Here is a 14,159-nt window from a genome sequence, read left to right as displayed (position 1 = left end):
CATGGACTTGGGATCCTTAGCCACTGCCCAACGAGTGAATAGCAATTACAGGGATATATTGCCCCAAGATCTCCAGTTCCTTCAGATCCTAATAATAGAGAAGGGTCAAGGAGCTCATCTAGTTTATCTTCTGAACGACTTTCCAAATCAAGAAACATGGCTTTCTTACTCTCTCCAATACTGGTACTCCTCTTCCTCGCCGACATCTTTAGTGAAGTCAAGGCCCAAAATCCAAACCCGCCCACCGCCTTCTCGGGCTTCCCGACTGTTGGGTCCATCGTTAACGACTGGAAGTTCCTGGGGTGCTCAACCGAGATCGACGGGCGAGCTTTGACGGGCAAATCTTACTCCGAAGACAACATGACCATCGACAGCTGCCAGGAGTTCTGTACGAAAAACAACTATATGCTCGCAGGCCTTGAGTACGGCCGCGAGTGTTATTGCGGGAGGTTTCTGCAGCCGCCCGCCGGCTACATCTACCAGAAGGACTGCAACATGCCGTGCAAGGGCAACGAAAAACAGATGTGCGGCGGCAACTCGCGCGTTTCCATCTTCAACAACACCCAGTTCAAGGGGCCCTCGGCGCTCAAGACGCTTCCCGACTCGACCTGGACCTACGTCAGCTGCTACATGGAACCCCTGTACGGCCGCGCCTTGTCAAATCTGATAAAGGCCGACGACCGCATGACCGTGCCCCTGTGCACGCAGGCCTGCCAGGGCGCCGGCTACGCGTACGCGGGGCTCGAATACGGCCGCGAGTGTTGGTGCGGCGCGGACAAGTCCCCCGACCTCGAGGACGCCAGCGACCCCCAGTGCGCCATGCAGTGCGACATGCCGTGCGGCGGTGACGCTAATTCCATCTGCGGCGGGCGCGGCGCCATCAGCATCTACAAGGACAGTGCCAAGACTTCACAGAAGATGAGGAGGCATCATGGCAATGACCATGGCGATTACCACGACTACGGCCACGGACCCATCAATGCCGACATCGGCGCTCGCAAGGGGCGCTTTGTCAAGGTGGTCCGGCGGTCGCCCGATGGGACGAGGCAGGTCGAACGCGAGGAGCGGGTTTCTTTGTGAAAGGATGTTGGACGATCGAGGGGGCATGTAGGACAAAGATAACGAAGGGCGGGTGACGGTATTGGTGGGTGGTCTTCGGAAATTATGGTTGAAAGTGTGAACAAGGGATTTGCAGAAAACGGTTTCGGGTCTCTATGGTCATCTATTAGTTTTCCCGCACTTATAATTGATGTAGTCTTTTCAGGAGGTAAAACACCAAAACATTGCATCTACAGCCTTCGGAGAGGTATGCTGTGAGGGCCGGCAGTCCATTCTATATTGTTGCCCTATTAGAATAGTAGTTAACTTGATTATATAGTATATAAGTCGAACTACCCTAAATCTCTAATGACTACTCGCAGCCATATATATCGGGATCGTAAGTTACAGTGACGACAGCGAATGTTGTTGCGGAATCGATAGCCTTAGCAAATCGTAATACGCTGGCGGTGGTGTTTAAAGGTGTGCTAGGGGGTTTATGTGTATGAAAATAATTGTCACTTGCAAAGGGCAGTAGTTGCTGCTAATAACTTTTGGAAGAAAGAGTAACTACGAGGAAGCCTACATGCGATAGATACATTTAGGCGCATCCAGAATATATCAGTCGAGCGTCTTCCATCTATAGCTCATTTTAAACCTTGTCATGGTATATACCCGCCCGCCAGAGAAATTACGATAGAACTTGATGGAATAAGGGGTGGTTGACATGAGTAAGCAAAGAGTATATCCCTAATAATAAAGAAATCATACGCTCACTCCTTTTACCTGAGTTCTAATGGACCTCAGATAACCAGAGCGTGTTTCAACAACCTTTAAGCTGAAACGTACCTTCACATATTTTATGCTCTGAAATATTCTCGAGATTTCTCGAAAGAGGCGTTATGTCTAGCCCCAAACACTGTCATGTTCGTGATCAAGCCTTTGACTGCTGTTTTCCAATATGAAGATCATAATTCAGGTACCTGGGGCAGAAGTGTCCCATCGTTGCAAATCAGTTGCTATTAAAATGAGGCCATCCCATGACTTTCTATGTCTTGTCTGGCCCATACCCAGACAAAGTCATTCCCAGCAACACCCACCTGGGGACAGAGAATCGCATAAGAGTATTAAACATCGTCGAGATAATACCCTCGTCATGGCTCGTGGTCAAAGAAGGTGGTCCCTTGCAGAGGAGAAATGGCTCGTGAAATGCCTCACCAAAGCGGTGGTGGATGCTCCGTCTACCGACCACCGTTTCGGCCGCATCCGAAATATGGAAGCCATACGCGAAGAATTCCGCGCCGGAGGATATGGCGACCGCTCCGATGGCTCCATCGGGTGAGTCTGCCAGGCCTTCTTTTCATGGTGTCGTTTGACTCCAAATCCCATTCCCATTGCTTGCAATGTGATAAGTAAGGGCGTGAATAAATGCTGACTATTCGATTCTCTATTTCCTCTTCGCAGATACAGGGTCAAATGTTTGCGCAATCACTTTGGGTACTTCGCCCGTGACGTCCCTGACGACGTCAAGGAGGCCCATGATAGTCGTCGTCTGATCGAGTGGATCTTCAACAACTGCGATCCTTTCAGTGAAAAGAATAGCGACCAAAAAGACGAGGTCCATGGCGAAGCCATCAAGGGGAAGCATGCCGACAACGCCAATGGAAAGGATACCGGGAAGGAGGAGGGAGTCAAGGAGGAAGGAAGGCCCGGCCAGAAGGAGATGGCGGCCGAGACGCCATCGCAGTACCAAGGGTCCGAGAAAGAAGACAGCGTCACCGGCGATTCCAGCGCAACTCAGCGCAGCAAGCAGCAGCTCCAGCAAATTAAGCAGTTTTTCACCATAATGGCCAATTTCACTAAAAAGATGAGCCAGGAATTACAGGACGAGCAGGAAAACATTGCTGCTGGTTCTAAAATCGACACGGACACGGCGAGCGTCGAGGAGTCCGATGATCGGTAAAATAAGACGGGCGTGAAATAGGAGGCGGGACGATATCCAAAACGATATGATTGGTACAGCATCACCGGAAATGATGATGTCTCTCGGTGATGGGTATGAATGAACAACCGGAGATTTCTCACTGCGATTTACTCTTGAAACTCTGGCCCCAGTCTCCCTATGTATGACGAAGAGTCACTTGCCGTTGTCGACAACTAAGAAGGAAAGGGACTATTCTGGTTCTATAAAATCGAAGGAGATTTCTGGATACGAATGTGTTTAGGAATATCAGGACATTTTATATTAACTAGGAAATCTTAATTAGCTAATAGGCGGTATTTAATATTAATAAATAATATAAAGGTTTCGTTTTTATTTAATTAATAGCTTAACATTAAATTAAAGGATTAAACCCTTTAAAACTACTAGATCTAGATAGAATTCTATAAGAGTAGCCGGCGAGTATATAGCCTTAAATGGAAGAATGCCTAGGTACTGGGAGGTCGAACCTCACCTGTCGTGGAAGGATTAGATGAGAATACCATAGATCATGGTGCTAACTCGATTTAGTTGTTTGTCTACCGCCTAGCAAATATCCTTATTATCGAGATTATAAGCGAGAACGATAGATTACCTCATTACTATCCGAGCTTTCACCTGCCCCAAGCATGGTCAACCGATGACCGTGACGGGGGTATCTGTAGACAACGCATCACCGAGGAAAATGCAGCTGTTTCCATAGAAGGCCGGCGGCTGTTTCATTCCATTCGATGCTGGTCCTTACCGTAGTCATCTCGCTGAGGAATAAAACATAACTAGGATTCCCAGACCTGAAATAGTCAGAATTCACCCTCGGTACCAGCCGATAGCCGGGTATTTGGTATGAATCTGACAGAAACCCGTGAGGTTTCCGGCAGAAAAGCGGGCCTGCGGTCAGAGATGCTGAGTCGTACATGTGTGGCGGAGACGGAATATCTTTTGAGTGCGCAGAAGGTTTGCAGATTGGAGGGTGGCGGTTAAAATCAGTGTCTCGAAGCGTTGAGCTACGAGGTCATTTGGGTATCTTGTTCTTCTCCTTCGCCCCTAACGCCGTTTCGACCCTCTGCCAACAGAGTGACGAGTCCTTCGATCTCGTTCCAGATCTCCGTCTCCATGTCGCGCTCGACCTTGTTGCTGCGGCTGTTGAGCCAACCGACCTCGACGCCGCCGATGCGGCCATGACCGTCGGGCTGCAAGGCCTTGCTCTTGTTGGGTTCGCCGTCGCCGTCGCGGTTGCTGCCGAGGTTCACGGTGCCGGCTTCCTCCAGGCCCATGATCTGACGCTTGATCCCGACGTCGACGGAACGCAGGGTACGGACGAACTGGTCCATGGACTCCTTGAACACGCCCACATCCTTGTTGTCGTCGTCATCTCCGTTGTCGCCGGTCATTTGCGCGTCGTGCTCAGTCGTCGAACTGTTCTTCGTGATGCTCTGCAGTGCCCTGCCGACCGTCGGCAATAAGCTCACTATGCTCTGCGGTAAGGGTTGAAGAGTCAGTGGGCGAGTCTACGAATGGTAGTAAGACGCAACTGGACGCGCAAGACATGCCTTGTCAATGTCGGCCAGCTGCTGCATGCGCTCAGCTTTGGTAAATGGCACGAACGGCTCTTCGCCTCCAGTGAGATCCTGGGAGTTCATTTTGCGACAGGCTGCTACTCAGGTCGCTCGACGAAACTAGGAGGATTGAGAAAGAGCGTCGTGGACCTCCAATCCCATCAGGCTCAGGCAGGGAGTTCAGGTAGGCGAAACCATGGGTAGAAGAAGTAGACAGATGTGAACATGTACGAAGCCAGCGAGGTCCAGCCGCATGCATGTGAGGTTAAGGAATTAAATTGAAGATTGAAGAGGGATGAACACATCTGAACCCCACAACCCACGGAGATGGGGGTGGTTGTGGCTGAAGGTGGGGGCGATTGTGGGAGGGACGGAGGGACTGGGTACGTACAGAGTACTGAGTACTTGATTACTTTCCGCCTAGCGCGTCGCGTCACTGCAGGTTCATTTCAGCCTCATCAACCACCAGCGATTGATGACTGTCCATCCATCCATCTGTCCATCGTCCATCTGTCCATCCGTTAACCCACACGTTAATCCATCACTTCGTTGGCGACTTGATCAAGGACCATATTCTTCCTTTCTCCAAGACCAAGGGCTCTGGTAGTGCTTCTCTACACTGCCGGCATGAAGGGTCGTCCATGAGTGGCTTGACACCAAGCTTTGCTGAGAAGGCGGACCTGGAATCTTAATTGGCATACGCCTGTATATATATTCAGCATTGGCGAGCACACCTTCGGCAACTCATCATCCACGACAAAAATCTCTCCCCGACCATGTCCTCGTCTAATCATGCACCTGCGGGTGGTGTTGGTGCTGGTGCTGGTGCAGGTGCTGGTGCTGGTGCAGGCGCAGGTCCCAGTACTGGTACCAACTTCAACAATCAACAACAGCAATCACAGCCTGCAACCACGACGTCTGGTGCGACGACAGCTGCTCCAGCGACGGCGGCCTCGACTGCAGCAGCTTCAGGAAGCGCCAACTCCTCTGCTCCTGCAAATAATAATAACCTCAACCAAATTGTAAGTTGATTTGCAATTGGACTTAGCATCTGCCCTGCATCTTTCACGCTTTCACCCTCGCATCATATGCATATCTATCTACACGTATATTTGCACAAACCATCTCATCTTGGCCTGCATCGCTACCCTTGGAGAGACGCATCTGAATGCCATTGTCACCCCTCACCCTCCCCTCACTGTTGGACCAACCTCGTTCGTCGTGGCGTCAAACCAGGGCCCTGGTCCGTTTGAAGCCCAAAGAATCAGAATGTGGACAACTGCAACTGCCACTGCATACCCAATCTCCCCTGGGTGCCTATGTCGCTCTTGTTGGCCACCCATTCCTCTCGAAACCGCCATGACGAACACCCTTCGTTCACCACCTCTGTCTACCCCTCAAAATGCTACCCGCTATGCTGCTCTGTCTGATGCTCTGTCTGATGCTGCTCTCCTGCCAGCAGACAGACCACGATCTACGCACGGTTACTATGATATTGGGGAGCTAACCGATGAAAAGGTAACGGACTATCTCCTTAAGAGGGGATACACTCATACGGAGGCTGTCTTCCGCAAAGAGGTACAGAACGTTGATCCCAGCGGACGCCCACTGAAGAACAACGACGAGATGGGTCCCAAGAAGTACATGCGCTCCTTCACCCATCTCGAGAAGTGGGTGGAGAACTCGCTTGATCTCTACAAGGTATGTTGTCTATATTTGGGTTTCTATGCCCATCTGGCTGATGTTTCTGGCTAACCGCTTGTTTAGTTTGAGCTTGGCAAGATACTGTGGCCCATCTTCGTCTATTCCTACCTTGAGCTGGTCGAGGGTAACGACCTTGGGGAGGCCAAGGAGTTCATCGACACCCTTCATGAACGCTTCGTGAATGTTCATCGCGATGAGGTTAATAGCCTCAAGCTGGTCACGCTCCCTGCTCACGTCAAGGAGAACGCACTGGCCAAGCTGTATCTGGAGAACAAGTACAACATCCCACTTAATAAGTTCGTCGTCGGCACTCTGATGACCTTCCTCGAGAAGGATGAGGAGCAGGGTGGCGCTTGCCTCCGATTCCTCCTCAACAACTACTGCAAGATCGATGCCGTTTCTCGGGGCCCCATCGAGCCGTTCAGCTTCGAGGCCATTTACCGCCGCGCTCGAAACATGGATCTCGATGATGTTGATGCTCAAGAGGGCATCCCTGGAGCAGGCACAAAGACGGGCGTCTCGAACCGCGACATCCTTAACAACAAGGCAGCCCTAAAACTCGGACCCTTGCCAATGGATATCGAGCTGCGAACCGATGTCTTGGCTGAGCTCGAGGATGAGGACAGAATCAACCCCCCGCGTGATGGTACCTCAACGCTGGTAGACGAGTTCAATCAGCTGCAACCCATCAAGAAGGAGTCGGCGGATTCGCCTCAGCGTACCGACATCCCTTACCCGCCTTCTCGAGCCAGAGACGTTGTCATGGAAGTGCAGAAGGTCCGCGAGAACCGCGACCGCTTCCGTATTGAGGGCCGAACGGGCGGTGTCGGACCAAGTGTCTCCGTCTGCATGTTCACGCTCCACAACACACTTGGAAAGTAAGTTGCATAGCGCGCCTATGGCATACAACAGGATCCACGTTGCTGATTGATAATACGCGCAGTGTCTCAGCGATGGACTTTTCGAAGGACCAAGAGTTGGTTGCCGTCGGCACTACCGATTCGTACATTCGCGTTTGGTCCATGGACGGCAAACCCTTAACTTCTACTTTGCGTACAGAAAAAGGACCTCAAGGTCAACAACCGCAAGCTCATCGGCCACTCTGGCCCGGTCTATAGTGTTGCCTTCTCGGATGCTATTGCCAACCTCGACCGTAACATTTACGAGGGCGAAGGTCCAAAGCCCGAGACGAATTCCAAGCTACTTATCTCTTGCTCTGCCGATGGCCAGATCCGCCTGTGGTCTCTCGAGGTTTGGTCTTGTCTCTGCATCTACCGCGGCCACGATGGTCCTGTCATGAGCCTCCAGTGGGGGCCACATGGCCATTACTTTGCCAGCGGCGGGTGGGATAAGACGATCCGCATCTGGTCGCAGGATCACGCTTCCGCTCAGCGTCTTCTCGTGGGCCACGATACTTGTATATCTACGCTTACCTGGCATCCGAACGGCGCCTACGTGTTTTCGGCTTCTGATGAGTCTGACAAGTCGATTCGTATGTGGTCTGTCAATGACGGCAAATGTGTGCGCGTCCTGACAGGCCATGCCGAATACATATCCTGTCTCGAGTGTTCTCCCAACGGTAAGATCCTCGCTTCTGCCGACATTGGTGGCAACATCTTCTTGTGGGATATCGAGAAGGCTGTCCGCATCAAGCGCTGCCGCGGTCATGGCCGAGGCGGTATCTGGTCCATGAGCTTCAGCGTCGAGAGCAACGTGCTCGTTTCCGGTGGACACGACAACACTGTCCGGGTCTGGGATGTCGAGATGCCCCCGAGGGTGTCAAGGCCACGGCCCAGACCGACGGGGCGGACGGAGCAGCCAATGCGGCCAACGGAGGAGTCGAGTCCAGCAACAAGACGTCGGGCTCTAATCAACAGGGAACTGGCAGTGGTGGCGCAGGTACTTCCGGTAGCACTGGTAAGAAGAAGGGTAAGGAAGTAACCATTACGCCAGACCAAATCAGTGCCTTCCCGACCAAACGCACCCCGGTCAAGAAAGTTGTCTTCACGCGCATGAACCTCGTCATTGCCGGTGGTTGTTATGAGCCGGAACTGAAATAGCCCGGATGCTTACATACCTAGCCTAGGTAAATAAGGGCTGCGCTTCTTTTCTCCATGGGAGAGAAAGGTTGGATGATGCGCCCGACTGGCATAAAACATAGCGCTGTCATGTAATCGCTTTTCCTCGTGATTTACGCCGCTACCTCGTCGCCGTTGTCGTTCAGGTATGGCGGCGGTGCGGAGATGGATACCCTACGAATCAAATCAATCCTGCTTGCTTACTGGCGGTTGGAGTTTGGGCGCTTATAAGATGACGATAACATACATTGGGAGCCGTTTCTTGGTTGCCCCTTCACGCTTTTTTTGCATTTGGCAGATAGACATTGATCCCGGATCTAATATTACGAACAGAAAAAACCAACGAAAAAGTCTTCTCCCATGATAATGCTATGTGTTGCGTGCTCTACGTTGGCCACTTCCTGACGTTACCACATCACTAGTCGGCAGGCGATGCACAATATATAATGCTGTGCTTAAGCAACATACTATCTGTCTCTCCTACACGCCCTAAAGATTTATAAAGAAATACTTTAAACTCCGAGTCACATTAACTATGTAGACTAATTGGTTTCCCTAAATGACCTATCGGATCCCTTATTTTATCATTTTTCTTGTCCCTTTCTTTTTTTTCTTTTCTTTACTTGATTTTGTTTTCTAATCGTCATCTGCCGCGGGCTTCTTCGCCCGCTTCTTCGCACCACCCTTGAAGTGCTTCTTGCTGCTACCCAGCACGACGTCCTTGGGATCCATGCCCGTCTCCAGCGCGACCATGGCGCGGGCCTTGCGCCCACTCAGGTGTCGCCCGCCCGCCGTCTCGGACTGTCCCTTGCCCTGCTCCGTGTACTTGTAGCTGAAGGGCATGGCCATGTGGCCCTTGTTCTTGGCATCCCGCGCGAAGAAGTTCTTGTCGAGCCGCTTGCTCTTGGAGCCTGTGGGCTGGGCTAGGATCTCCGTGTCGACGGTAGCGTCGTCTGGGTGGTCCATGGCGTCGAGGGCCGCCATGAGGATGGCGCGGCGCTTGGGCGGCAGGTGCGCCGAGTCGTAGAGGTCGCGGTTGAACTCGGCCGTGTCACCGTCCGCGTACTCGGGCGGGGGCTCGACGTAGAGCAGCTTGCCCTTGACGTAGTCCTTGAGGATGGCGCGGGCGGCGCGGGACTCGTCGGGCTGACCGACACCTTGGGTCTGGAAGCCGCGGGCCTTGGCGTACGATGACAGCATCTCGCTCGCCGTAGGTACACCGTTGCCGCCCTCCTCAATGGGCCGCGTCTTGATGTGGATGCCGTAGATGGCCTCCAGGAAAGGCTGGGGTATCCGGCGAGCGACCAGGCCGCAGGGGCCGCTGTACTCTCGGAGCTGATCAATGGGCAGGACACCGTTGCACACGAGATCCGCCTTGGTTGTGGCGAAGTTGGGGAACACCAGACCAGGGCAATCGCACAGGATGACTTTGTCGCTGAGGTGGATTGTCTGGAAGTGCTTCGTCTTACCAGGGGTGGCCGAGACGGACACCTTCTTGGCGCCGATGAGAGCGTTGATGGTGGACGACTTTCCGACGTTAGGGTATCCGACCAGACCGATCTTGAGCTTCTCGCCTGGGTCTGTGAGATGTTAGTTAGCGCACGTCTCTATGTTTACATCCTATCTGAGGGGGCCAAACTCACTGTCCGGGTCAGCTTCCGGAATGTGTGCCAGGAATGCCTCCTCTAGCTCCTCCACAGTCAAGATCCTAATGTCCTCATCGTCAGACTCTTGGTAGGTAGCACCACCGTGCGTCTTCCCTTCATCCTCGCTATCCGATCCCTCCTCCTCGGAGTTGTCGCCCTCCTCGGAGGACTCCTCTTCCTGTGCCTTCTCGACAAACTTCCCCTTTGCGTCTGCGGCTTGTTGGTTAAGGGGGCCGTCCCACTCTGCGGCCTCTCTTGCCTCGATCATCTCTTTGGCCAGAGAGGCCGAGAAGAAACGGTAGGCGATCTTCTTCTCTTTGAAGTATTGCGCCCACACGCGACGCTGCTTGGTCGTCATCATATCTGCCTTGTTGACCAGCAACAAGTTCTCCTTTCGGCTGTCGACATCCTTGACGTAACCCTCCAGATCGGCGGATCGGAACATGAGGGGGTTGCGCGCATCGACAATCTGGACGACGAGATGCGAGCGCTCGATGACACGCCACAGCTGGCGCCAGACCTCGAGGTTGCGCTCGAAGGGGGTCATCAGCAGATCGTTGCTCTCCTGCAGCTCAGCCAGGCCGCGGCGCCAGTCCAGGAAGCTCTCGCGCTCCAACTTATCCAGCTCCTCGGGCGTGGTGGTCTCGTCCCAGTGCGGCCGCCTCGGGACCGTCAGACGCTCCTTGTGGGCCTTCTGCTTGTTCTTGACGGCGCGCTCCTCGTTGGCGGACAGCAGGTAGGGGTTCTTCTGGTCGGTGTGGATGATCTTGAGGTTGTTCATCTTCTCGGCGGTGAAGTCGGTGTCGGCCAGCTCGGCGGTGGCCAGGAACTCGTCCATGGCCGACTGCTGGGTGACGGAGCGCATCTTGACCCATGACGCCTCCTTCTTGTCGTTGGTGATGTACTCCTCGCCGGTGGCATGGTTTGTTCGAGTCACACCCGTCTTCTTGCGATCGGAACCCTTGCCCTTGCCGAAGCGGTCGTTCATCAGCGAGTTGCCGAGGCCGACGGAGCCCTTGGACTTTGCCAACACCATGCTGGGCGGTTGGTGGGGGTGAAGTCGGGTATCGGTTTTGGAGGGGAAGTCAAATACTTGAGACAACGACGAGACGAGTCGCAATCAGTGGTCTTGTATTTCTTAAATAACTATCAAAGCTCTACCGTCGAGGGGCTGCCGGCAAAATAGAAGAAAGTGGGAGAGAAAGAGGTTCCAATGTTTTGGATTGAAACTTGGTGATCCCGTGCCTTTGGTCTTCTTGTTCTTGCAGGTGCAGGCAGACTCGCTGAATAATTGCCCTCCAATTAATTTCCTATGACCGAACAGAAAATGGAGGGGCAACTTCGACCCAACCGTGGATTGCCTGAACAAACTCCAGCGCGGGGCAAAATTCTCTTTTTTTTTTTCTTCACTGTCCACTTACTGGCGTCACTCACCCAAAGAGCCGCCCGATAACGAGCGTCGATAAGCCCTGCGTCCCTCTGGGATCCAGCGCCGGTGGCCTGTAAACCCCACCAAAACTTTTCTAGGGTGCGACGGCAATTAATTCAGGACAGCCCATGTGCCATGGATGTGTCGATTCGGGGCTATCTATTTCTCTGTGATCCCATACATCTTGTCTTCTTGGTAGTCTCGACCACGACGGCCCTCCCAATCACCGCCGAATACAATTCACATCTCGCCCATTGGTGGTCGCAACCATGCCCCGCGGCAAGTGGATAGACAAGAAGACGGCCCAGCACTTCACGCTGGTGCATCGTCCGCAGAATGATCCCCTGATCCACGACGAGGCCGCCCCCTCCATGGTCCTGAACCCGACCGAAAATGCCAACGCCGCCCGCAAGTCCAAAGCCCTTAACGATCTCGCCTCCGAGCTCGGGTCCGACGCCGACTTCATCCGCGCCAACGAGGGCGAGGCCGCCACCTACGGTGTCTACTTCGACGACACCGAGTATGACTACATGCAGCATTTGCGCGACCTGGGCTCCGGCTCCGGCGGCGCAGTCTTCGTCGAGGCCAAGGACGAGAAGTCCAAGGGAAAACAAAAGGAGAGCTTGGCCGATGCGCTCGAAAGGCTCGAGGTGGGCCCTGGCGAGCAGAAGAAGAAAGAGCTGTTCGACGACGAGATCCTGCCGTCCAAGAACTTGACGCGCAGGACGTACCAGGACATGCAAGACGTGCCCGATATCATCGGCGGACTGCAACCCGACATGGACCCGCGGTTGCGCGAGGTGCTCGAGGCTCTCGAGGACGAAGAGTACGTTGACGAGGACGAGGACATTTTCACCTCTCTTACCAAGGACGGCAAAGAGCTGGAGGACCACGAATTTGAGGAGGAAGAGTGGTTCGACGACGAAGAAGACGACGCGGGCTGGGAGACGGACGGCACCGCAAAGCCCGACAACGAGTACAAGACATCCGGCGCCGACGACGTGCCCGACCTGGTGCCCGTCCTCAGCGCCGAGGAGGCCGCCGAGGCTCAAGACCAGGTGGGCGACTGGATGGCCGACTTCACCAAGTTCAAGAAGGACCAGAAGAAGTCGGGCGGTCGCAAGCTAGGCGGCCCCCTTCAGCCTCGGACCTGCAGTCCTCGATCCTCAGCACCACGACCAACGGCGGTCGCAAGAAGAAGCGCAAGGGTGCCCTGACCAACCCCTCGGCCTACTCCATGACGTCGTCGTCGCTGGTGCGCACCGAGCAGATGGGCATCCTGGACGCACGCTTCGACAACCTCGAACAAAAAGTCTACAACAAGGACGACGATTACGACGGCTATGCCGGCAGCACGCTGGACGACGACACCAACTCCATGATCTCGGGTATTTCTGGCATGACGGGCATGACGGGCGCGAGTAACATGTCGACTGTCACCGGTCCTATCCGCAAGGATTTCGACTCGGTCCTCGACGAGTTTCTGGGCGGGCACTCCACCTTCAACAAGAAGTACTTGCGCAAGGGTGGCTACAAGAGTGGAACCGATCAGCTCGACGAGATCAGAAAGGAGCTCGGCCCTGCGCGTATAAAGGGGAAGACGGCAGCTGCGGCGACGGGCGCCGGCTCCGGCTCGAGGTCGACGGCGAAAGCCAGGTCAAATTTCCTTTCTTAAAAAGGAATAACGGACCAAGATTGCCAAAATGAACTTTACATGCATGCATATAGAAATGAGTCAAGATAAGATACCACACAACATACAACTCAATTTTGATCGTGATGTTGCTCAACCGTTCATATGCGTAAGCCTTTCTCATGGTGTCCGCCATTGTAGTCAGTTACGCCCGCTTCTTTGCATAGTGCATTATTGGGCGAAAGTTCAAATGGAAAGGGGTAAAATAGGGGGATCGCTAACGTGCAACCCCCCAAGTTACCTCTTCCCACCTCGAGCAAAGCCCTCAAAAGCACGCAATCCTAATATCGCATACTGTTACACTCAAATAACAGACAAACAAGCAAGCACCCAGGCTCGAATCACGTTTTCATCGGCATGACGCAGTTAAGTGTATGTTTGTTTCAATCGCTCGTTACAATATACAAATTTCGCCAGACGTAGGGGGTTTATCTTGACTATCTCCGACGACGAATGGAATTATAAAATGACACATAAAAAGCATGCGCAGGGTAAAAACATGATACGCACACATAGTACGGCGGCTTCTTGTTGTTGGACTGGCATTTGACGGGTTTGTTTCGCTCTCCAACCCGTTTTGCCGCCTTCCATTTGCCCATCCCCCTTCCCACTGTGCCTCTGTAACCAAAGAAGCTCATTGCGAGCTCCCATAAGCCTCTTCCCCATAGATGTGTCTTTCTCTCATCTATTCTTCGCTTGTTGTGTGTGGTTAAACTACTGACGCTTGGCTATTTGGTTGGCAGAAATATATGAATGCTTTGAGTCGCTGTAGCAGCAAATCCCTCATCCAATCCATAGAACAGTACAAACATCATTAACGATGTTTATTCCGTTCCCATGGAATCTGATCTCCATCTCCTCCTTTCCCGACTGTTGAGGGGAGAAGAGAACGTCGATGGCGATCGAAGACCCCAGTGCGCGTTGATTATTCCCACTCCAGCGATCGACTGAGGCGCCGCCGTCAAGCCGCGGAGCGTCGTGAGAGGTAGGAGCAGGCGTGGCGGTAGAAGCATAGCAAGAAGAGGAAGACCTTC

General features: G+C 53.3%; 6 protein-coding genes across 6 annotated transcripts; 3 read left to right on the top strand and 3 right to left on the bottom strand.

Moving 5' to 3' along the window:
* Window positions 1-156: 156 nt before the first annotated feature.
* Window positions 157-1,080, top strand: PG998_004737 (uncharacterized protein; the record flags this gene model as incomplete). Its single annotated transcript, XM_066871555.1, has 1 exon — window positions 157-1,080. The coding sequence occupies one exon, from the start codon at window positions 157-159 to the stop codon at window positions 1,078-1,080; it is 924 nt and encodes a 307-aa protein (XP_066731652.1).
* Window positions 1,081-2,485: 1,405 nt separating this feature from the next.
* PG998_004736 (uncharacterized protein) lies at window positions 2,486-3,650 on the bottom strand (the record flags this gene model as incomplete). Its single annotated transcript, XM_066871554.1, has 2 exons — window positions 2,486-2,854; window positions 3,615-3,650. The coding sequence occupies 2 exons, from the start codon at window positions 3,648-3,650 to the stop codon at window positions 2,486-2,488; spliced, it is 405 nt and encodes a 134-aa protein (XP_066731651.1).
* Window positions 3,651-4,023: 373 nt separating this feature from the next.
* PG998_004735 (uncharacterized protein) lies at window positions 4,024-4,659 on the bottom strand (the record flags this gene model as incomplete). Its single annotated transcript, XM_066871553.1, has 2 exons — window positions 4,024-4,494; window positions 4,552-4,659. The coding sequence occupies 2 exons, from the start codon at window positions 4,657-4,659 to the stop codon at window positions 4,024-4,026; spliced, it is 579 nt and encodes a 192-aa protein (XP_066731650.1).
* Window positions 4,660-5,934: 1,275 nt separating this feature from the next.
* On the top strand, window positions 5,935-8,339 carry PG998_004734 (WD domain-containing protein; the record flags this gene model as incomplete). The annotated part of the gene is made up of 4 exons (XM_066871552.1): window positions 5,935-6,276; window positions 6,343-7,122; window positions 7,339-8,022; window positions 8,076-8,339. 4 exons carry the CDS (start codon window positions 5,935-5,937, stop codon window positions 8,337-8,339), a joined length of 2,070 nt encoding a protein of 689 aa, XP_066731649.1.
* Window positions 8,340-8,993: 654 nt separating this feature from the next.
* Window positions 8,994-11,039, bottom strand: PG998_004733 (GTP-binding domain- HSR1-related protein; the record flags this gene model as incomplete). The annotated part of the gene is made up of 2 exons (XM_066871551.1): window positions 8,994-9,937; window positions 10,001-11,039. 2 exons carry the CDS (start codon window positions 11,037-11,039, stop codon window positions 8,994-8,996), a joined length of 1,983 nt encoding a protein of 660 aa, XP_066731648.1.
* Window positions 11,040-11,701: 662 nt separating this feature from the next.
* PG998_004732 (low-temperature viability protein ltv1) lies at window positions 11,702-13,107 on the top strand (the record flags this gene model as incomplete). Its single annotated transcript, XM_066871550.1, has 2 exons — window positions 11,702-12,548; window positions 12,575-13,107. 2 exons carry the CDS (start codon window positions 11,702-11,704, stop codon window positions 13,105-13,107), a joined length of 1,380 nt encoding a protein of 459 aa, XP_066731647.1.
* Window positions 13,108-14,159: the final 1,052 nt, after the last annotated feature.

Source organism: Apiospora kogelbergensis (assembly GCF_038363985.1).
Source record: "Apiospora kogelbergensis strain CBS 113332 chromosome Unknown utg000003l_segment0_segment0, whole genome shotgun sequence".
NCBI lineage: Eukaryota > Fungi > Ascomycota > Sordariomycetes > Amphisphaeriales > Apiosporaceae > Apiospora > Apiospora kogelbergensis.
The sequence above is the reverse complement of the archived record's forward strand: the minus strand, read 5'-3'. Positions and strand labels throughout refer to the sequence as shown.